The following is a 25,251-nucleotide window of genomic DNA, read 5'->3' on the forward strand; positions in this document are numbered from 1 at the left end:
GATAATTTTGTCTTGAAAATATTGAGAGAAAAACTGAAGTTTAAGATTGTTTAATAAACAATCCCACTTTTGAGAAAATACCCCCCCCCCCTCCCCTCCCCTGACGATTTTGTGATTACGAATGAAACTACTATATTATTTCATAAATTTTCAAAAATTTATAAATGTGCATATGTTATGCTGTTAACCATGCTATTTGTCATAAGAAATTCAGAAAAAAAAAAAAAAAAATCCACGAATGATTCTAAAATTGCTTGTTTCATTGCTGTTAGATATGAAAGAACTGAAACTGATATGGTATGCAATACTATAGTATAGAATTATATTTTAGAAAAAAATCACGGAAAAAGGATTCTGAAATTCTCGGAAACGTTTTTGAAAATTGTTTGGAGAGTTCTGAAATACTCGGAAACGTTTTCGAAACTTTCATGAACCACAGTTGCACAGAATACTCAGAAACATTTCTGGAAATTACGGAAAGAGGATTCCGAAATACTCAGAAACGTTTCTGAAAATTACAGAAAGAGTATTCCAAAATACTCAGAAACATTGAAAGAGGATTCCGAAATACTCAGACACGTTTCTGGACATTACAGAAAGATAATTCCGAAATACTCAGAAACGTTTTTGAAAATTTCATGAACCGCAGCTGCACGATATACTCAGAAACGTTTCCGGATTTTTTTTACAGTGCATTCACAGCACAACACATTCACACAAAGGAAGGATAAGGACAGGAGAGAGAAAGTACATCCATGTTCGAGCCGGGATTTGAACCCGGGGCCACCTCATCGCAGTCAGACTCTTCTGACCACTAGACAAGGCGGCAGGGTTTCCGCTACGGTCGCATTTTTCGCATAATGCGAAAACACTATCTGAATTGCGAAAATAAAGCAATGCATTTTCGCTTTTTTGCTCAAATAAAAAATAAATTAGTTTTTTAAATAAAGAAGAAATGTATGATCCTAGAGAGGAAGCGTGCATGGCGATAATCAACTTAATCTTTTTAAAATCTTAGCTAAGATGTTTAAACTACAATTAAGTTCAATAACTATTAGTCTTATCCAGCATTTTGTCCCCCCCCCCAAAAAAACTGCTTTATTAGGAGGAGGGAACTGCAACGTTCTAAACACCAATCATGTTTTCTTTTTTTATTTTATGTTTTAAAAGAACTGCTGCTGTACTTCAAGAATGTCACAAATGAAATATGAATTTTATTTTCAACTGGAGATGAAACACACTGAGGCATATATAAATATATGAGAATGTGTAACATTTTAGCATTTTGCTAACATTTTTCCATCAATTTTAGCTTTTATGCTAAAGAACTTTTGAACCCTGCTTAAACCCTGCAAGGCGGGCAGCATTAAAATTGTTAAACAATTTTATTATTATAAAATACAACTGAAAACAGAACATTATATTACTCTGTTAAAGACGTATCAATGCATCATAAAAATATAGTGCATAACTTTTTGGTTATGTGAAATAATAAACAATATTACTATGATTAATGTAGTTTTTACATTGAAAATTCCATGGTTGAAAAAATAAATATCGAAAATATATTTTGGAAATAAATATCGGATATATATCGGTGAACCCTGCAGGTAATTGATAAAAATGTGCAGACGTTGAACTCCGGTGAGCCCCAAAGCAAATTAAGTCCTGCACTTATGCAAGAGATATCAATCAAGCACATGCATATGAAATACGTTTTTGACCATAAAAATAAAATTTTAAACAAATTTCAACTTTGAAAAAACTACACAAAGCAACGCTGAAGACGAATTTAAGAATAAGTTCTACACATCTGGCAATCTTTGAATGATCCATTCCATCCAATTACGTGCCGTCGTCATTAGCAACGAGAAAACTTTTTAATGAACACGGTCGGAGAAAATGTATAATTTTACGGAAATTTTTGGTCTCGAATTATAGATAGCGGCGACGCGAAAAAGTCACAGCTAAAACCATTACCACTCAACAAGTAGCTAGTAGCCGTCAAAACTTATCAGAGGAAGGAATAAATTGCCCAGAAAGCACATTAATGCTACTAAAAATTAAAATCAAGAGTCTTAAAAAAAAAAAAAATACATCCAAAGCTTGTTAAACTGGATTAGAATGTTTCCAAAAACGCAATTCAAACTCGGAGCGACAAGAAAAAAAAAAAAAAAAAAAACCCTCGCAAACGAGCGTTCTTCCAATTAAAAAAGCAATTAAAACCGATCCTGGTTTTAAAGCACAGCAACAAGTTGGACGTCGTCGCCGACGAACAGGAAGAGGGGTAACCATGGCGACCGGACACAGTGGCATTGCAGTGAAACAGGCGGTTTGATTGAAAGATCGGAGGGGCGGCGAGCATACTCGCACACAGGGGCCCCCGGCTTCATTATCGCCACCGGGAATTTAATTTCTCGGCTGATGTGATGGATCGAAGAGGGAACAAGAAAGGGGTGTGAGGGCTCCTAATTCGTCCCAGAAAGGGCAAGAGGCTTTTCCCGCCCGTCCGCGGGACGCCGGGATAAAGCAGCTCTCCGAGGGCGCAAATGGAAACTTTCTGATAGATGCAATAAGGGCGCAGCGGGAAATGGCGAGGTCTCACTGATGGCATTTAGGGCACAACATGGTGCAGTGCCTTACCATTTCTTTTCCGTTATTAGATATCCACGTAGGAGAGTCGGGGGGGGGGAGTTTTATTTCTTTCACATAGTTTCGGGAAGGGGGTCGGGGGGAGAGATTGAGAAAGTGAATATAACATTTTATTGTACTATCAGAGGATCCAGAACTCATTTAAGACCTTACTTACCACCTTTTCCGATTTTTTTAAATACTAAGTCTAGGGGGCACTGCCCCCTGCTCGTTACCGCTCACCAACCCCCGAGGGTTGCTTTGCAATCTTATTTGATTCGCAAAGATTTAAATCGTCAATTAGAAAGAAACAGATTGAAAACGCATTATTAGCTCTCGTTTGGATCAAAAAGCACACCTTCGCCGGGTTTCAAAATAACTTGTACCAACTTGCAGAGCCGTAAGGGCTAAGGGGCCCATGAGCATTGAAAAACGGCAGTTTTGTAAGCTTGGAAAGTTGCTTTCATATTCGTGGTCTCAAGTAATATGTTTTGCTCTTTAGCTCGGGGCTTGAATTGAGTTGAGCCTAAGATTTTCCGTTAAAATCGAAATCCTTAAAGTTTGTGAATAAGAAAGAAACATGCGAATCGAAAAGAGGTAACTATGGCAACGCCATATAAAACATCAATAATTTTAATGAAAATGAGATTATTCGAAATTGATTTTTAACGGCTTGTAACTATTTTTCCTCTGGAGATAGAAGCTGTTTTTCGACCATCGGACGAGTTACATCTGGAGTAAAAAAAGCCGCTCTTTACAATGGTGTCAAAAAGAAAACTGTGAGAAAATTCCTTCGCTTTTTACTGATTATTTAATGAAAAAAGTTGTGCCTAAATTTTAGCTAAGCCTAAAAATGTTCGAGCTAAAAACGCAGATAACTTCCGCCGTATTTAAGTTAGAGTATTGAAACAAATTGCGTAGAAAATGCTACCCTTTCCAACGATATACAGGGTGCCCACAAATAACTGACGGTTCAAAAAAACTTTACTACTGTAATACAAGTTTTTCTATAATGATAAAATAAATGTTAAATAAAAGTAACATCATTGTTGATCAGATGGCAATCTTTTTGGAAAGGCTTGTGCAGCGGCATGCACTACAGAGAATGGAATTTTATTCCATATCTTTAGTAGTAAATTTTTAAATTTAACTGTGGACATTGGTTGTAAGGTTTTTCAATTTATTCTCCATGCATCCCCATAATGCAATACTTCAGTGGATTGAGATCAGGACTGGATGCAGGCCATTCTTCTGTGGAAATAAAGGACGGAAAATTCTGTTAGCATCATTGTCGAATAATCTTCGCTTTGTGGGTGGGTGCCGAATTTTGCTGAAATGTGAATGAATACTTTCAAGATAATTTTTGGGCATCTTTAATCATGTGAGATTTCAGTAATTTTTGTAAAAAATAATTTTGTCAATTTTCACACCTTTTTTCAATAAAAAGGGGCAGTTTTCCTCTCTTGCTTATAGCATCCCAAACCATTACTGAAAATGGTTTCTGGAACCTCTTTTAGTTGAACGGATATTCTACATCGATGTTGAGTGAATCCTGTTATTTTTCCTATAATGAGATGTTTGTTGAAAAAATGATTTCTCATCTGAAAAAATTATCTCGTTAGCAGCATGTGTTTTCGTTTTCATTCAGAAGCTCCCCTCTGCACTTTCTTCTTCTTTCAACTTGATTTTTCTGTTAATCCATGGACTGTCATTTTCTTGTGAGCTTTTAATTTTAAATCCTTTTTTATGATGATTCCAGCCATATTTTTTGACAAATTTAGGTCTCTTGAAATTTTTCAGGCAGCGGATTCCTTCGAATTCTTTCGCGGACACATTTTAAGTTTTTTGTTCGTACACAGCGTTTTCTTCCACCACTATGCCTTACTTGACACTACCCGTTTCTTTAAACCGAAAAATCGTCTGCGCTTTTGCTCATAGAATTAAACTAAAACTATTTAGTGTTGCCAACACTAAAGAACAGCTTGAATGCAAATTATGCACAAATGAATTTTGCCGAGTCATTTTGGGCACCCTGTATAATATTAATATGCTCAAATAATTTTTCACCCCTTTAATAGGCAATTTACGCGAAATTTGAGCTTAAAAAAATTACAAAAAAAGTAATTCGAATTTTAAAAAATAACCCCAAGTGCACACTCGCGGGGCTCGAAGTAATTTTGTACAAAATTTCAAGGCTGTAGGTGCTATGGGGTCTCCGGAACGCACGTCCGCCAGACTTCCTTCCAGAATTTCTTTGAAACCTTACTTTTATCTTAATATATAAAAATATTCTGTGCGGACGTTTGTCACCATAAGGCTTTTAAACGGCTGGACCGATTTTGATCAAATTTTTTGCATTAGTTGTTGCGAGCATGGTTTAGAAGCGCGATGGATCGAATCGGAAAAGTTTTTGTTAATTAAACATTGGATGGTTATTTCTTCCAAATGATTATATTTATTTTAACCTATTGTTGAGCGAGAACTGAAATAAATATTTAAGCCGTTGCCAAAGGACAATAAGAAAAACAACTCTGCTTTTTGTCATGAAATTTCCTACTGTGATATGTCAATTGAGAATAGAATAAACGTAGAGAGAGAGTGAAGCCTTCATTTCTTGAAAGCAACGATTTTAGGTCCCGTGATATATTTTAAAGTAAAGTACTGGAAGGTTTACGCAAAACGTGTGTTCTGTCGTCGTAGTTGAACCATGTGACCGGATCGGTGCTTTAGGTTTTCCTAACCAAATGATCAAAGGACCGTACCTAGCTACATTTGATTCTCGGCTGAAATCCATTTGAGTTTAAGCACCAATGTCAAGAATACTTTAAGGATTATCAAACTAATCAGTACATTATTAAAGGAAAAGATGATGGAATATAAAGACGAAACAAATTTCATTTCCGTCCAGATAAATTACAACAGGGTAGTTCTATACACAAAACATCAGTGCAGTGGAAGATCCTTATCTTTGGTGGAAAGAACAAATTAGGCAACATATGAAGTTTAAAAAGTTTTCGTTCAAAAGATCGGACCGCTAATCGGTCGGAGTTGGTTTCGCTCACTGATCGGCTGGATTACAAAAACGTGGTGGCTTGGCGACTTTAACTATAAACAAAGTTGTGTGATTATTTGTTTACATTTTTAAGGTACTGTTAATGTAATTTATTGTATTTTTTGTTTATTTTACAAAATATTTCAAATTGAATGTTTTTCGTTTTTAAAGAATGTTTAGTCATTTTAGTTGAAGAATGTGTTTATTTTACATCGGGAGGGGGGGGGGGGGGGGGGGGGGGGGAGGGATGAGTGATTTTCGCTTATTCAGAGAACTGTTTTTACCTTTATCATTTTTTTAAACGATGTCCTTTCGATTGTTTTTCTTTTCCATATGAGGAATGTTGCAGCGGGATTTCCCGTTTGTTCTAGATGGGTAGTTAGTTTTTTACACTTAGTATCTGAGGACGCTTTGTATCCTTTGAGTATGGCTGGAGGAACAAACCATCAATTACGGGATAAAAAAATAATTAACAACTGCTCAGTGGGCATTAGATAAATCATATTAAGTTGTAAAAAATGTACGCATTCAGACACCAAGCAGCTTAAAACATTTTCTTTTTACTTATTTTTTTCAACAAAACGGTTCAAGCACTTGATGGTTTATTGAAATTTTTTTAACTTTCCAATTTACAAAGTTTGAACAGAAGTCAGGTCCTCTAGTTTACTATAATGAGAAAAAAAGTATGGATTTTTTTTTCGACCAAGAAGGAGTTTTACACACACAACCTCCTCTTCCCCCCCGAAATATTTCGAAATGACGGGCCTGGTGAAGACCTGTCCTGTGACAATGAAGAAAGTGCCAGGTCGCCGCGGAGCTTTTCAAGTGATTGTTCCCATTGAACAATCGCAGGAACATGAACACAGCAAAAGATTAAGTCTTATCCTAGCGCTCCACGAGTAACGTCAAGCATTCAAAAGTGAAAAGAGCTTAAAGCTTATTTTATTCTGCAAAAGGAAATTAAAAAAAAAGTAATAAAAAAAGAACTCTGGTAACGATGCAAATTCTTTACCGATGTGCCACCCCCTCCCTCCAATGACTATTGCCAATGCTCAATTTCTTTTACCCACGCTCAAATCTTCCATGCAGGTGGATCAACATGCGATGGACAAAGTCGGAAGAGCTTAAGATTAACACATCTGCGCAAAGGAAGCCAAGAGGAAATATTCAGATCTGATGCCATCATTTCGCAACCGTTTATTCAGAGAAAAGAAGCCGCAAAAACAAACCCGATTGAAGTAGCAGAGAAAACGTTCGAAGCGACGTAGTTGATAAAAAGTCTAAAAATCAGCTTGCGAGGAATAAAGCGGATCACTCACGATATAAAATTCTCAGACTTCATTTGGCAGCTATCAGCACCAAGAACCGCGAGTCAGACAGACGGGTGCAATTTGTTAAAATCAATTCCGTGAGATATTGGTAACTGCCTAAAATTCCAGAGATTTCTCAGAGAGTGAGTCAAGGTTGAGCATTTATTCCTAAGTAGAGGAAGAACTTGTGGGTGGTTCTTTGAAATGATGTGGATTTTTAGCTCCGGAGATATTATCCAGTTTTCTTAGAGAACACAACTTATTATTATTTCTTTAAATATGTGGAGGGGGACAGAACGGTGGTCAGACAATTTCAATTTTCGAGAAATTAAACAAAATGGTCTTTTCAGATGTACATTTTTTAGCTGGTCAAATATTTAAAAAAAAATAATAATAACATAAGTGTATACTATCAGATTTTTGTTTTGTTTTATTGCTGCAACATCATCTATTATTGGTGTTTTAGTTGATCAACCAAGATACATCTGCTATTTATTTTTGAGAGGAAGAGGGTCGGCAGATTTCATGCCAACTTCTGTAAGGACTGGATCAAAATTTGGCCCTAGTCGTACTGTCAAAAAGTTTGGGAACCCCGGTTTTAAACGATTTGTTCAAGTTCTAACAGCCGTGGGTAATGAACTCAAAATGAAACTCGAAAGCCTAATGCTTACATAAATGTTGTTACCAGGGTTGCCAGACGTCCCGGATTTCAAGGGACAGTCCCGTATTTTGAAAAATTGTCCCGTGTCCCGGAGAAGTTCCATACGGGACGGCTTAGGTCCCGTATTCCAGCTGATAACAATATTTTACAGAACGAGACATTATTTTAATGGAACAAAATAAAGTAAAACGAAAAATGAAATAATGAGCAGTAAGAAAATCATGTGGCAACAAACGCAAAAATTGTTTTCGTTTTGATTTAGTTTGTATGCTTTTGTTTTGGTGACAGACCATGCGGAGCCACAGGGGTGTCCACCTAAGGAGGGGGGGGGGGGTCATGGCGCAGACTGCGCCATTGAAAGTATTAGGGGGGGGGTTGAGGAGTATTTTTTCTCATTTTGGGGGCTCTTGCTTTTTTGGGGGCGGGGGTATCTCTACGATATTTAGGGGGTGCACCCTTGCCGTTTGGGGGGCACCCCTGAGGAGTCGAATGGTTGCTTCTTCTTTCCTCATTGACTAATATTGGAAAGATATCTCTGCGCATACGTCGTCATTCGCAATGAAAACGATTTTTTATACTTGGTTAGGCGACATTTTGCGAGTTTTAATGCTTTGTTGAGATTGAATTTGCAGCGACATCTCAAAAATATTTCCCCTCCCCCTTTTCACACCAAGAAGCCTGTCCCGTATTTACTGTTCTTAAATCTGGCAACCCTTGGTTGCTACACTATTCAAAATCTGAAAGAATGCTCAAAGGAAACTGAAAGTTTTCCATTCATCAAACATAAAAGACGTGAATGAACTTGCTACTAATGGCGAGTTTCAGCGCTAAGTGCTGAAAAAGCACGTCGACCCATTTGCCATGCTGCACGTAAAAATCGGGAAGGAAATAAATGTAGTAACAGGAGAAATCCCCCTCGTCGCGTGACTACTTCCATCTGCCAGTTTTTCTCCTGTTTCGTGAATGTATCCTGAAGCTAGCTACATTAAGATATCTATTAACTGGTCGTAGAACGGAGAAGATGAAAATGGCTTCGATTTCGTGATGCGTTAAGAGAAATTAAAGAGCAGCACGTGAGATTCAATAAGTACGAAATAAATAGCAGTGTAAATTAGGTATTCATCAATGTAATTTGGCAATTTAGCACGGATAGATGACATGCAGCAGTGCTGCGTTCAAAAATGAAGTACTAATGCTGGTTTCTCAAATCATTGAAAGTGCGTAATTCCCAGTAAAGCTTCTGGAACGTCATTGGTTGTGCATTATTTAACTAACACACCCTCGTACTGCCAAAAACTAATTCATTGGGTATCATTTAAACCATCATTAAAAAAATAATTTCACGCTTTGTTGATTGCGAGCCGATGTACACTCGAAAATAATCCCCATTGGTTCAGGCATAACAAGATAGTAAGTTCAGTCTGGCCAAGGGCAGATCCAGAAGTTTTTCAAGAAAGGGGCGATTGATTTTCATTTCTTACTTTTTACTATGTATGCTGGTTTTAAAATATTGATTTTGTGATCAATATTTTAAACCTTTGGTAAGGTTTCGGACTTGATTTTGAAACAGTTCCGAGATAGGGTTACCAATCCCAAATCTCCCATCCCCCAACATCAATGAAACTCGTCTAAATTTGCGTTTTGAAACTTCATTTTCGAAAAATTACCGGTGGAGAGTCCTTCAAGGGAGGGGCGATCGCCCCCACCGCACCTCCCTTGTATCCGTCCCTGAGTCTGGCTCTGATACGATAACTTCCGCTGAAACTTAGATGATTTCATTTTTAAAATAGGAGCCAAGAAAGCAGGTTTGTGATTTTGCCTGGGGTGTTGAAACTGCCCTTCAATGAAAGTTAGGTGTTTCAAAGCAATGTAATATGTTTTGAAGCCCGACTTAAGAATTACTTTTGGCTCAAGAAACGGACAGTTACACTTGTACTCAAATCAAAATAACCCCAAAGCGGCAAAGTTAGGTCCGGTAATCGGTTCACTCAACAGGTCAGCGAACAGTCAACTTCTTCTTCTTCTTCTTTTTTTTTTTTTTTTTGAAGGTGCAGAACTAATTTTTTCATCTTGGTGACGTCAAGCTCATTTATAGGGTGTGTCAAATCACTTATCTCTCTTAAAAAATTAATTAATGAAAGGGAGATAGACCCGAATTCGCCCTTCTTTAGTAGGGCTGCAGTTAGTGACTCCTAAAACGACATCAACTGCAGAGAAATGTCGCTAACAGCAACATGTCTGTCTCAAGAGTTATTTGAACTGCTATTTATTAACTAGTAAATTGCAATACAAGATGTGACTAAAAATTACTTCTACATTATTTGAACGAAGCAATTGCCTGTTTGGTGATATTTTGATCGTTGAAATTTTAACACCCAAAACTCCAGTAGATAGCGATCATTGTTGACCCTTTTTCATTTCTTTATTCCCCAAAAATGACAATCTTACCAGAAAAACAGTTAAGCTACAGGATCGAGTTCAGCCTCGTCACAGTTAAGCCTTTCCCTGCATTTTGAACATTACCGAAACATATTATTAAATTATCATGCCGTGGCGCGAGTTTCATTGTTGATGACGCCAGGAGCGTCACTCGATCATTGGCTATTACATATAAGAGGATAAATTAAAATTAAATATGACTTATATGACGCGAGTTGATTTTAACTGCAAACAGAGATAACCAAGTGCACAGATCGAAGATGTACGTATACAATAACACATCGGCATATAACACATACCAAAAAAAAAGTACTTTGCAGAAAAGCAAATAATGCGGAAAAGAAAATTGAAATTCAAGATACCGATATCGTTACTGATATTTTCACAACATTGATGTCTATGTTTATGTGACATTGACGTATTCGTTCGTATTAATCCCAAGTATTAAGCCATATCTCAACAGTGAATGACATAACAACGCAATTGCGAGGGGCCGTCACGAACATAGAGCCGTGAATAGGATTTAAAATAAAATGAAAGTGATAAATGTTTTATATAGTTCAGGACGGGCTCCCAAACCTGTTAATCCGCCACTGATCTTAAACTAAATGTAACTTTGGATTACCGTCAAGAAACTATGGCAAATCATTTTTAAAAAAAAGTAATCTAACCAGAATTTCATATTAGTACTGGATAAGTCCCTACCCCCACCCCAATATAAACATACATTAGTAAGTTTAACGGAATGGCTTATTCCAAACGAAAGATTCTGCGGTAAAGGAGTAAACTAGCGGTTTACATTTGGTCTAAATAAGATTCTGTATAAGCAGTTGGGCATTTCTTAGATCGGTTACAACCAGAGCCACCTTCAAATAGGAACCTTGCTAATTCCAATTAGGTATTTTTTGTAGATGAAAGGACTGCTTTGACCCCCCCCCCCCCTTAAGGTACAGTTTGACTGAAGTTTGTACATTTTGTTATCCTTCCGAGAAGTACATCCTCTGATAAATTTGCTACAAGAATTTCACTTGTGGACAAAGGCGTCCATATAGGGGTGGGGGCTCAAGCCCCCCTTTTGAAATCAGAACTTTCTTGCTTTTGGTACTTTTTTCTTTGCAAAATTGTAAAAACATGAAATCGGTTTCCATTTGGAAAATATCCTGCTAAACCATGGGAAAAATATCTGAGCACCTCCCCCCCCCCTCCTTAAATTTTGCATATGGGCGCCCTTGCTTGTGGAGAGCGGATTTACACATTTCGATGTCCGTCGCAACGCATTATTTGGGGTCCATCTGTCTAAAGGAAAATATTTTTTTTATGTGAAGTCTTTGATCCTTTTCCGGGTTCGCATGGAGGGGGTCCCTCGCAATATCGACAAATCCGCTACTCTTTGTGGCCGATAAAACATCACTTGAAAAGAACCAGAAATCACTGGATTCAAAAACAAATAACTCGATTTCTCCCTTTAATCCTGCATGTTCGTATTTATTTCAAATTCTCAGAAAAACATTATAATCTACATTTGTATGCAAACTCCAATCATTCAAATGCAAAAAAAAAAACGTCTATTGACATAAATTAAATAGCAGTGGGGTGAGCCACATGTAAACTGACAGTACATCTTAGCGAGAAAGTAATAAAAATCATGTGTGTCCATTGGGACGCCCTAAAAGAGGGGATGACAGAAAAGGTACTTTTTTTATTTTTTGCTGAGTTGTGATTCGTATGACTGAATTTTACGTTAAGAAATTAAAAACAGGTGAAGCGGGAAAATCTTCCCGTCATCAATTAACGGGATGTGCCGATAAACTCGCTCTCCCAATTGGTCAATTTGAAGAGGACAGCGCAACATATGTTAACGGCAGCGTCACATCGAAGGCCAAGGCGAACCGTGAGACAAAGCAGAGGGCCACGAAATGAAGAACCTGCTGGGCTTGGAATCCTGCGTCAAGCCTGGGTGATTTTTGAGTCAAGGTCATTTTTGCCAACGAGGGGAGGAGTGAGAGAGCATACACAGTTTCCCCCCCCCCTCTGCCTTCCCTCTCTCTCCGTCTCGTACAAAAGCCGCAGGCAACAGGTTTTGGGGTAATCGCACTTGTAGGCAGTCGAGAGAGGAGTAAAAAAGCTCCCTGCTTACCTTCGCCATAGCAGTCGCCTCCAGAGCTAGGACGAGGTCGCTTTCCGGCATCGGCTCAATTATCACGGGAAGACGGATCAAGCGAGAAGGGACTTCGGTCGAGTTTCGAACACAATTAACCGCCCCGACATTCGACGCGAAAAGCAATCCACCCCTATCATCGGCGCGTGGTACCTTCCTTTTTCTCTCCTTACCTTCTGGTCGCGGGGCAGAGCGCGCGACACACTCACACGCAGACAGCCACTACTCATACGGCTTGGAAGGGGCGGCGCCGGGGAATGAGAGAGAAAGAAGCACGTTCGGGGAAAAAGTGGAGTGATGTGCGGATTGACTGGCTTGCTTGTTCGGAAATGGCGCGCAACACGCACACGGTGGAGCTGTAAATAAGTAACTAGTACGGGAGAAAGTATGTTGTGTGTGTGGGAGACGAACCTGTGGACGAGTGAAAAGGAATGGAGAGAGAGGGGGGAGGGCGGATAAATGGATCGTTACCATTCGAATTACTATCAATTTTATTGTTGAAAGCTAAAAATTGCGGGGGAACTGTCGTCTTCACAACTTATTGCATGCGTGAACGTGAACGGTCCGATTCCGTGTACTACGTCTTAGAAAAAAAAAAGGCAGATCCTACTATCATTTTTTCCGTTAGATATGTTAAAATGCTCAGTTTCATCTCAAATAGAAAGACACAGAAAATCGAGCAGTCAAGGAGCCCTCCCCTCCCCACCCCCACATTTACTACAGGCTAGATCAGTGCTTCTCAACCTTTTTTACTTTGCGGCACACTTAAGAAATTTCTAGATCAACGGGGCACACTGAATTTAATTTCGCAATGGTGATATAGAAGTGTTTTTATTATTCACTGGTAAAAAGACGGGGGGGGGGGGGGGGACTTTTTTCATATTAATAAAACAATTATAACTAACGTAGTGTATTTAAACTTATTTAGAAGGTAGAAATATTTCGAATGTATTGAGGTTGATAATGAACAACAAAACTATGTATATCATATTTTATATAAAATTATGCTTGATATGTTTCAAATCATTTCTCTCAAACATGTCATCAAAGTGCACACTGCAGTTAAATGATTTATCAAAAAATGTTACAAGAAAGAAGCACCCAAGAAATTAAAACCAAGCACCTAACTTCCGTCTGACACTAATGAGACACTTGAGCCTGCCTTGAGAAGCAAAGACGTTTGATGTTCGATTATATGCTGCAAAGAGCTACACGATGTTCTTAGTCCAGGCTCTTAAGAGATGATCTCTTGCTGTTTTTTATAAGTCTGGGGGCAGAGAAAGCTGAGTTGGCAAAAGATATGTATTTGAAAATGGTAGCAGCACATCAATAGAAAGACAAGAAATGGTGGCATACTCATTTTTAACCAGCAACCAAAATTCGTTCAGAAGCACTTCGCTCAACTTTAGTTTAAAAACACGGTCGCTCTTGAGGTCCATAAATTCTTTTCGCAGTTTCAAAGAAAGGCTTTTAACTGATGCATCCGCAGATGAAGTAAATCGATCGCGATTCCAGTCATACTGTTCTATGTTAGCATTCTTGAAATAGTGCTTAAACTTGTCCTGAAGTATGACTAAATGTTCTACCACCATATTCAGCATCTTTTCTTCCATGCCATTTCCTTCACGTATTATATTGAAGGTTCGTTTAAAAATGTCTAATGGAACATGATCTACTTATTCTCTCTACAGCTGAATTTTTGATTTGAACCCGTTTAGCTTGTCCATGCATGTAACTCGATTCTCTCTTTGTCCTTGTATTTTCGGATTCGATTCTTTAAAGTGTTCAAAAAAGTCACCCATGTACACTAGTTTTGCCAGCCACTATTTGTCTTGCAACAAATTGGCGTACTACATTTCGTTTTTTTAAAATCAAAAACTCCCGTACCTCGTCCCTCAATTCTAAAATTCTTGATAGTACCTTACCACGTGAAAGCCAGAGAATCTGTGTATGAAGAAGTAGGGTATTGATATGCCCCCATTTTTTCACAAAGTACAGAGAAAGGCGAAAATTAAGCGGTCTTGTTTTTATGAAATTCACGATTTTCAAGACTTTAGCCAAAGTTGACTTCAGCTGATGTGGTAAGTTCTTTGCCACGAGCGCTTCACGATGGAGGAAACAGTATATGGTTTAAACACTTGGGTTACGATTTTTCACATTCGATAGGAGCCCTATTATAGGTCCTGTCATTGCAGCAGCTCCGTCGGTGCAAACACTTATGCAATTTTGCCACTGGATTCCGTTACCTTTCAGATATTTATCTGTAACGTGGAATATCTCATCACAGGTTGCTCGTTGAGAAAGTTCTTTGCAGAAAAGTTAATGGTCTTTAATTGCGTCCCTCATCAACAAACCGCACAATGGCTAAGAGTTCTCCACAGCTTCCGATACCTGTTGATTCATCAACTTGAAATGCAAATTTTCAGCTACTCGTAATTTCTCTACCAATGTTGCTTCTATATGTCACCCATTCGTCTCCTAATAGCATCGCCTGAAAGTGGCACTCGGACCACCTCCTTTTCTGAGTCCTAGCATTCCCCGTACAATTTCTTTTCACGCTGGTAAAATAAGCGTTTCACCGATAGTGTGTGGATTTTTCGTTTTGGCAATTAACCGTGCAACGTTATAAGTAACCTTTTGAGCTCTTTCAGAAACTTTTGCGCTGGTTTTCATGAAGGAACTTTGTTTCAAGTTATCTTAATGCAATCGCTTGAAGTAACCGTTGTCATTGCCTAGGTAAAAAGAATGTTTAGTACACAGGTGACGTTTTAATTTTCTAGGGACCATCGCTTCATTTGAAAGTTGCTCCCTGCAAATGAGACACTCAGGTCCTGGTGATTTTACATATCGGATCCATGAAACATCGAACGCCAGGTATCCTTCCCTGTGCTGCCTAATCAGCGACTTAGCCTTTTTACTTGAAGATCCATTTGTATCAGTACATACAGTCGTAGACTTAGCAGCTAACGAGCCTACTCTAACCAAGAATATTTCCACATCACATTCGTAATTGAAGCAAATGTTTTGTTCCAATCCGAATAATACACTGAGCATATAAAGACAAGCCAGAATGTCATTGCTGGTGAATTAGGCGTGTATAATTTGTGTCTAAAATAAGCCTAATTAATAATAATAAAAAAGCCAAGAGCAAACATAAGTTTGAAAAACCATTTTTTTTTCTTTTTTACTGATTTGCTTTTTATGTATCAACAAAAACAAAGCTTAAAAAGTAATACATGTCTGATCGTTGTCGCCAACATATGCAAAAGGTAACAGTTAAGACAGCTGCACTCTTCACTTTACTCTCAGAACCGAGCTTTGAGAAACTACAATAAAATGAAATTAGTATGGGAACTGGAAAAGAGGAGAAAAAAAGCCAAAGCTGGGGCTAAAATTCTGGGCCGGAGGGCACGATCCCTTCCTGGGGAGGGGGCATACTCCCGTTCGGTTTAGAAAAGATTTAGAAAAAATTCTGTATAATTAGTCGATTTCGTGGAAATTAGAATCCGTTTTCAAAAACTGAAAGTAATAAGATCACAAGAAGTGTAAAAGAGGGGGAGAGGGCAGCAAATCCCACCTCTCCCCTTGTTGGGTAAATCTTATTGCGAATGATCGACAGGTAGAATTGAGAAAGTTCAGAACGATACAAACGCTATTCGATCGCAACTTTAAAATAATATACTTCAATACTCTTTCGTTTTAAGTAACTTCGAAAATGCCGCGGCACACCGGGTTCCTTGTCGCGGCGCACCAGTGTGCCGCGGCACACCGGTTGCGAAGCCCTGGGCTAGATCACGCCGCCAGCCCTCTTCCAGTTTTATCATAAGAATGTGAGTGATGATTTTTCAATTTGTTTTAATTACTCCTAAGCCTCCCCCAACCAACGAGAAGTCAGGCCCAAACTCAAGTTAGAGACAATCTTCCATCTTTGCAACCCCCTCCCCTCCATTCGCCACAAAAAAAAAAGCTAAGTAAAGTATTGACAGTGCAGCAGGTGATCCATCGCTCTTGTTAAGTTGCTCAATTGATAGCGCTACTTAAATTATATGCAAATAAAAATTTATTTAGGTAGCGCCACCTATACACATGAAAATGACTCGTTACTGGTTTTAGTTTCACACATTGAAGACCGTCACACACATTTCTAATATTTTTTCTCTTTTAAAAAATCAGTATTCAAAAAACTTCGTCTTTTCTAGATTGGTAATCACAGAACATCTCTTTGAGAAGTAATTTGGAGACAACGTGATGGCAAAGATCACCATAATATTGCAATCATACCTACAAGATTGAATCAAGGGCATTGCTAAAATCTATTATTAGTTGACATAAGGAGCATAATTTCAAACCATATCAATAATCTCAATTATTCCCCCCTCCTCCTTTTTTTACATCAGAGTTCTTTATAGTGCAAAAAAAAAAAATCGAACTGTAGTTGGGAAAATTTGATAAAAACTGCTGTTACTGTATATCAGGCAGAATTGAATATTAACTCTTTTATATGGAAAATTACCTGATAACAATTAACACTACAATTACGGCGGGGGTCATTTCGACCCCTGAGAAGAAATCTGTATAGTTCCCTATATAACATAATACATTTGTAAAAAATATTATAAATGCAGTTTTGCAGTTTATTAAAAGGATACAGATATTTTCAGGGTTTATAATAAAGTATCATTCAAAAAAGTTTAAAATGACCTTCAAATAACCAGCGATGTCTCATTTCAGAAGCTAGCAGATAACTTTTCCTTGTATGTACAAAAACATACATGCTTCATGTTCTAAAAATGATATGTTCTAATAGACATTTTGAGTTTGAGCTCTGTTTCAGCATCAGAAAATGTTTTTGTAATTCTTTTTTTCTAAAAAAGGTCAAAAGGACACCTGCCCACACTTTTAGTTGTAACTCTTTCAAAAAAACTTTATTTGGGGTCGGAATGACTCCTCCTGTAGTAATTCTAGTGCTAAACAAGTTTACACTGCAGTGACTTTTTGATACAATCAAGTAATTAAACATACTGTCAGAGCTAAAAGGAAAACAACTTTTTCAATAATTCATGAAAGCCCAATGGGCAAGTTAAATTGGGAAAAAAAAAAGCATCTTTCATATAGAAATTCATGAAATATTTTCAAATTTCGTGCTTCAGTAAAATTTTAAGAACAAAGCGATTGTCATACTCTTCCGCTGATGCTTTAATTTTATCATATTTTTTTGTAAAATGCAAGTAGATTATAAGAATTTTGTAAATCTAAGGACCACCCAACTGAAGAAAGCAAAGCTCAAAATTGTGTAGTGACTCCATGTCCATAAATTAATGACTCATTTGTGAAATTGGTCCTCTGGATGCAAAATGTGTATAGATAACATAGTTTTCACCTCCACCCTCCCATTTATAACCCCCTTAATATCTTTAAAATATTGATTTCAAATACTTTAAATAAAAATGTGTATAACAAAATGAGTTATTGTTTGCTTTAAAACTTCAAGAACATCACTTAAACAACTATCCATTTAAGAAAAGTATAACATGTTGTCATTGATAATTTCAAAACAATAAAAATCAGTTTAATACTTTTCTGTTCTTGAGAACATTAAATAACTCATTAAAAATGTACACAGCAACTTAAATAATCCATTTGTCTTTAATTTTTTAGATTTATATTGGTCAACCAACCAGTTTTATCCACAAGGCTAAATATTTTCATTTTATTACATAAATATAATTTTTATTTTAATGTTCAACAGATTTCAAACCAGGAACTGATGCTGAAGTTCTTTAAATGTTGTCCACTTTAAATGAAAAAAAAAAAAAAAACATTGCTAAACAATAAATAAAATAAAATCGCTTTAGATCTTAAAATAGATTTACCAATTAGCACTTATAATATAAGGAAATACTCTGATGCTTGTTGATGAAAAATATTTTTAAAAAGGAAAAAAATAGTATCTATTTATAAAAATGCTTTCTCATCATAGTTGAAAATAACTAGAACCTATGGTCATTCAAATTGCTAATGAAAACTTTTAAAATAAGTATACACTGAAGTATTTTAAACTTCAGAATTTGCTCGTTAAAATAAATAAATTTTAAAAATTTTCAACCTTTTTAAAAAAGATTTTTTCTTAAATGGAAAGCAATGGTCTATTTTTAAAAAAATCATTGCTTTCCATTAACCATACCTTCAGAAAAATTCAAAGTTTTGCATTTTAAAAACCTGGTTTGAGATAGATATTCATAAATACGTAGAATGAGATCTCCAAGAAACCCAAGAAATTGACAACTAGAATTGTCATAAAAAACCATAATCATTTGTGATTTTCACTTACTTCGAGATATAATTCTAATCAGTCAGGCAAGTGCTGCCAATAAAAAAGTGCTGAGAGAAATGTGCAGCCAGAAAAAGAGAAACATGCAGAGTCATTCTAGAAAAAAATTTCCCATTTTGCAAGTTTTCGCCTTTATTGTACCATGGCTACATTTTTGTAGGTTGATGAATTTTATCTGTAGGCTTGAAGCACTCACTCTTATACTGCACGATTAAAGCTAACAGTCAGAAAAAAAGCTTAACTGAATTCATTGAAATGTAGACATGTAGATTAAATTTAGATAATTTCTAAAACTTAATTGTTTTTGAAATAATTTAGATTTTTTTTAATGTGAACTTTTTCAAAGTTTTTTTAGGTGCTTCATGTACTGAAAGCACTTGTATATTTTTAATCTGGGATCTCAAACCATCTTTCTATTTCATGTTCCTGATAAATCTAACCAGGGAAGCACTCTAATATTTTAATAATGAAAAAAAAAAAAAAATCAATAGGTAACATTTAAAGAGCACATACGAGAAATTTTTTTAGACGCAAAAATTATTGCCCTAACCCTTTCTCCTAAATTGATACGCAATGTCGAAAAGTGTGCCACATATTTAAGGATAGCGCCCAAATTAAAAAAATCTGAAGAAAGATTGAAGACATTACGGGATTTCGCCATCTGCATGTGGCAAGCCATCCAGCTGCAAAGCGTTGCACCCTGGTACAGTTTCATTGTACTGTTTTTATTTTATAGTTTTTATTACCACATGATTTATATTGTTTCCTGGTGACCCCAGCAAGAAATGGATAAATTAACTTTTCATTTAAATTTATTAAAATGTATAGGACTGCAAAACAAAGTTGAAGATCAATCAAACAAAATCATTAATGGGCAGGGTGTCCTAAAAAAAACAAATTTCAAAAGTTGAAATTCTCATCCTCTAGAAAGTTGGCTTTCTGCCGGCAGAAACTGGTTATAACTGGTAAAACCCGGCAGAAACTGGCAAAAACTTAAAAGCGTCTTTAATACTTAAAGTAATTATTAAATGATATTTAAGTTAACTAAAAAATGGAACTTCATTTCATCATTTTAAAAAATAAAATCATATGCTAGTGCCCTTGATTTAATTCACAAAAGGAACTTTTCAATTGCAGATGCTCGAAAAATATGGATTAATATAACAAGGGAGGAGAACTAATACGGGTGCTCAGGAAATAAGAGCGACATACAGAATTAAACTGGCATCACTGATTGTAATTTGCTTGCTTATATGCTTCATCTAAATTGCTTGTGATTGAAATTGTTGTGTGATTCAAGAAAGTGCCAGAATTTTACTTGCCAATATTAACGTAGATTGTCGTTATGTCACAGCTTTATAAAATAAATTGGCCCTATTTCTCAAAACTTATTTTGCCAGTCAAATTTTTACCATCATCCCTGTTACTACATGGTGGACCAGTTTAGAAAAATATACAATAGATAAAGTTTCACAAACATTGCTTGTTCCTCGATGCATTGCCAATTAGCTCTTCTGTAGCAAGAATATTCTAAAATTTCTTGTTTGTGCATATTAAATTGAGAAATTGTTCAGATTTTAGAAAACACCTTTTCTAAAAGGCAACTGCAGGGTTCAAACAATGTCACATTTAAGTTTTAACTGTGAAGATATTGTAATTAAAGTGTGCTTTGGGGTTAACAACTAATTATGTTTTCCATGCATTTTCTATTGTATGTCAGTAATTAATTTTTTGTCATTTTGTGAGTTTTTGCCAGTTTCTGCCGCAAATATGGCAGAAAGTGGTTTTTGCCATGCTGGTTTTAACCGGTTTCTACCAGTGGTTTTAACCGTCTCGGCAGAAACTTGCCAACCCTGCTGGTAAAGTTTTATAACTAACATTTAGAGGTCCCCCAAAAGCGTTGAATTTTGCCAAAATGTCCCAAATTTAGCAAAATTTCACTAAAACAAGGGTTTGCATCCAACAACGCCCCCTACATAATTTCAAAATGTAACCATTTATACATATACTAATACCTTAGTCATAATCAATTTATTTAAGAAAAGGTACCTTCAAATTTTAACTAACCATATCACTGTAAACTAATAGACATTTTTTTTGTCTTTGAATTCTATGCTGGAGACATCAACTGCTGGTGATAAAAAAAAATGTTACATAGCTCTGATTGAAATTCCTGAATAATAGCTATCAGTACTAGGAAAAGTGATTATGTGTGGCTCATTTAATCTCGAAACTGGGAAAAAATGTCCCTCTAGTAGGGTTGTGGACATTAGGAACAGTTTAGCGAGAGAGACTGTTATGAGTGGGGGGGGGGGGGTAGATAGCTTTAAGAGGGTCTTTCATCTTCATTGAGAACTAATGAACTCACTAGGACCAGCCTAGCTGGGCCCAGAGCCTGTTGCCTGTCATCACATTTGTGTTTGCATTTGAATATCCAATTTAAAAAATTCTATTTTTAAGGAATAAGTTACTCTACCCATCCAACAAGCCTTATGATGAGCTCCTGGTTTTTGAATGGAAGTTTTAACATTTATTCCAACCATCACGACAAAGATTCAAAAGTTTTCTGTAATCATTTCAAGAGGATGCTTCTGATGTAGGAGCTGGAACATGAACTGGAACATGGATGAGACTCAATGGCCTAGCAAGTTTTTCTGATTGTTCCGTTCTTCTTTTTTCACTGAGAGTTAGTTAATCATTTATCTAAAGCACCAATACATCCTTCCCTTGAATTTAGTTGCAATTTGTGGAACTGCCTATCCTCATAGTTTCTTATGAGTTGTTTTGAGTTAGCATGGTTTATATCAAGCAATTGATTTAGGTTTTTGATTAAACTGATCTCTTGGATTGTTTCTGTTTCAATGCTTTATTAAGTTTGCTTGCTTTTTGTATAAATCCTTGACCTTCCTTGATACATGTTGTTTTTGCCTTCTTGGTAGTCTGGATTTTTCCCAAAATTTGATCATATACTAGAACAATGCTGCCTTTGATTGTGCGCTTCTTGGTAAGATGAAAATAAATGAAGTTTTGCATTACATCTGTTCCTGATGGTAGAGGTGCACCTGTATTTTTCTTATTTGGATATTCAAATACAAATCTGATGACCAGCAACAGGTTCTGGGTCCCACTAGGCTAGTCCTAGTCAGCTAATTAGTCCCCAATGAAGCCCCTAACCCCTTGAGGACCAGCGCTCGGAAAACGAAGCGCAGCTACGGGACCGAACGTTCTGAAATGGAACGCCGCCATCGGCCCGAGCATTTACAGCAGTTAAGCCTAACTGAACAAAAATATTCATATAAAATCAGCATCTCAAAATAATGGCTTGAAATTTTAATTTTGCTTAAACAATGTACTACTGATTACTAATTATTAATATAAAGACTATTACATTATTAGAAGGAAGTGAAATAAATAGAATACTAAAACTTTAACCATGTGAACAAAATTAAATGATATGTGCACAAAAACAAAGTTAGAGTTTGACATCGTGAGTGTGGAATCAAAGAAAAAGAAATGTAGCAAAAAAATATGTTCCTTATGCAATTTTGATTAAAACAACTTAGGTCAACGAATTTAAACTAGTTATATTTCCCACGCAACAAGTCTCAAAACTGCTTCATAATTCACTCGAAAACATTCCCTTTCACTCACTTCGCTAACCATTTTTATTGCAGTTTTCCATTCTCCAAATGAAAAAGAATAAATACATAAGAACAATATCAGAAGGGATTCAAAAATAATCATAAACTTCAGGCCTCTTGAAATCATTCCTGTACTCTCATTGAACGGGAAATCCCAAAAGTCTGGAACACATACGCAAAAATATTTTAACCTTCCTTCTATCCCCCATAATTTATTCAGCTAGATGTATATCTCTTTCAATTACTCGTAAAAAAAAGAGAAGCAAAGATATAAACAAGAGCAATTGAGACCTCATAAATCATATGCGTAGAGCAGCGATTCACTGTTGTTTACATAAAAAAAATGTATCCCATTGAGAGGCCCAAATAAGAAACTAAAGCGTGTACATGAAGGTCAAATACCATGTGATTCGAATATGATCAAAGTTATAGCCATTTAGCGCCATCTATTATCGTTTAAATATTCAATTCAATCGTTCCATTTCGAGAAAGCATATACGTGACGCTGGGACGTCAGCGTCGATCAGAGCGCGTAGCGGAGAAGTGACGCTGGGCTGATAGGAGAGGAATCGTTGCGTAGCGTCCGCGTGACGCTGGGTGCAAACGGGCTAATCAATGGTCCTCATAAAGATATCTACTCCCTTACTCATTACAGCCTTTTCCACTAAACTGTTCCTTGTGTCCATAACCCTACTAAAATGAAATTTTTTCCTAATTTCCAGATTAAATGAGCCATACATAATCATTTTTTCCAGTACTGATAGATGTTATTCAAAAATTTGAATCAGAGTTATGTATTTCTTTTTTTTTTTAATCACCAGCATAGAATCCAAAGAGGAAAAAAATGACTATTAGTTTACAGTGATATGGTTAGTTAAAAATTGAAGGTGCCTTTTCTTAAATAAATTGATTGCAACTAAGGTATTAGAATATGTATAAATGGTTACATTTTAAAATTATGTATGGGGCGCTGGTGGATGATAACTCTTGTTTTCGTGAAATTTTGCTAAATTTGGGACATTTTGGCAAAATTCAATGCTTTTGGAGGACCTCTAAATACTTTCGTAGAGTTATAAAATTTTACCAGTGGTTTAATGTCCACCATAGAAAAAATTTAGAGGGTGAGACTTGCAACTTTTGAAAGTTTTTTTTTTTTTTGGGGGGGGGGACACCCTAGGAGATGGAGGGGTATGGTATATTCCTTATTTGAAATTACGATTATTTTTCTACTGAAAGAGAAATGTAGAGGAAGCCCAGGACACAAACCACCAAGGAATATTCAGTACAGTCGAAATATGTAGAGTAGAAGAAAACAAGCTGCTACATGATTTGTTAAAATTCTAGATTTTCTGCATCTCAACAATCACACTGAAACATCGTACAAAAGAAGAAAAAATCCTATTTCCCTATCATTGTTTGTTACACTAAGAAACTGGCTGGCATGTTCTGCTCCTTTTTTAATTAACAAATTTATACCAAGCAATTCTAGAGCATCCAGATATTCAAAAAAAAGGTACCCCCCTTCCCTAGCATTCCCTTAAACCAACATAAAAAAGAAAAACAAATCTTACCTTAATGCCTGCCATTGGGGGTAAGCTGCAAAACAAAAACAATTTTTAAAGATATAGAAGAACACACTCTGTATATATATTAACTTATTCAGTTACATTAATAATTTTTTGTTGAGTAGCAAAAAATAATCAAAATATTTTACTAAGTTTGAAGGAGTTTCAATAAAATTCAAAATGCATCTTAAAAATATCGCAAAAAACAAAAAAAAGTCAAAAATAAATAAAATAATTAAATAAATATTGAAAAATTAAAAATTGGAAAGTAGGGTATTGAGATGGGGAAAAATGTCTGTCGGTCTGTCTGTCCCCCGCCCCCCCCCCCCCCCAATAACTTTTGAATGAATCGTCCGATTCGAACAAACTCTTTTTTGTTTGAAAGATCTCGGAGAGGACACCTCATTCCCATATTTCACTTTTTGATTGGAACTATTTTTTGTTCAATTTTGAACAGTTCAAAAAAACTTAACATTAGCGCCTACGGGGAAATTCAAGGCAATTCCGAACTGTGAGACGAATTTGCTTCAAACAAACTTTGTAGGAAAAAGCGTTTGATGAAAAACTTGTAAAATATCTTTTTGATTTGAACAATTTTCCATTCAATTTTGAACAGTTCAAATCCCTTAACATTAGCGCCTACGGGGAAACTGAACGTCAATGTAGATTCCGTACTTGAAGGCAGATTTACTTCAAACAAATTTTGTTGGAAATAGCTCTTGACACCAAACTCCAGACTTCAACTCCGAGAATTTAGGGGCACTTGACTCCGACTCCTGTGCCCGACAATTAATCGGACTCCGACTCCCCGACTTCGTAGCCTTGGCAAAAATTTATACACGGAGGACAAATGACTGACTCCGATTCTTAGATATTCGACTCCGACTCCTTTATCTCAAAATGAGATTGACTCCGACTCCGCAGCTATGGTTTTGACTGTGAAATAATTATTGTTGATTTGACCTGTTTTTATTTTTACGCTAAAGTTTTAATTTAGGTATTCAGTTTTCGGCGAATAAACTCGAAGTCATTTATGTTTCTACATAAAGATATGTGCAGACGATTTTTTTTTTTGACAATGAAAATTATTTCTTTAAGTTGACATTTTATTGTTTTTAATTATTTTGGTAAGTGCATTAATTCATTTAAAAAATTGTTTTTGGCAACAGGGGAAAAAGAAACAATATTTTTATTATTTTGATATGATGTATTAATTTTAATGAGCTTATGAATTTTAATTATAATTTTTTCGTTTTGGATTTTTTTATTGGAAAAAAGTGTGTTAGCTGCTTTGTTTAAAAATTGCTGCTTTTTTTTTTCTTTTTTTATGCATCGATTTTTTTAGATGAGTGAGGAATATTTTATTCCTAGAAATCAGCTTAAAGTAATTTTAAAATATGTTTGAAAAAATTCGCGATTTTAGCTATTTTTGAGTATACTGATCAGGTACTAGAAAGTAGTAT

General features: G+C 36.2%; 1 protein-coding gene across 4 annotated transcripts in view; it reads right to left on the minus strand.

The window, feature by feature from the left end:
• The window catches only part of LOC129216267 (polypyrimidine tract-binding protein 1-like), a 128,606-nt gene extending 116,057 nt beyond the window's left edge, over positions 1-12,549 (minus strand). For 2 of the 4 annotated variants that reach the window (XM_054850469.1, XM_054850468.1), the window contains exon 1: positions 12,231-12,548. In XM_054850469.1, coding sequence (XP_054706444.1) covers positions 12,231-12,281 — 51 coding nt within the window. In that variant the 5' untranslated portion in view covers positions 12,282-12,548. Of the gene's footprint in view, positions 1-12,230 lie in introns of all 4 variants that reach the window. The other 2 variants (XM_054850471.1, XM_054850470.1) reach the window with 2 other exon arrangements.
• Positions 12,550-25,251: the final 12,702 nt, after the last annotated feature.

Source organism: Uloborus diversus, chromosome 2 (assembly GCF_026930045.1).
Source record: "Uloborus diversus isolate 005 chromosome 2, Udiv.v.3.1, whole genome shotgun sequence".
Taxonomy (NCBI): domain Eukaryota; kingdom Metazoa; phylum Arthropoda; class Arachnida; order Araneae; family Uloboridae; genus Uloborus; species Uloborus diversus.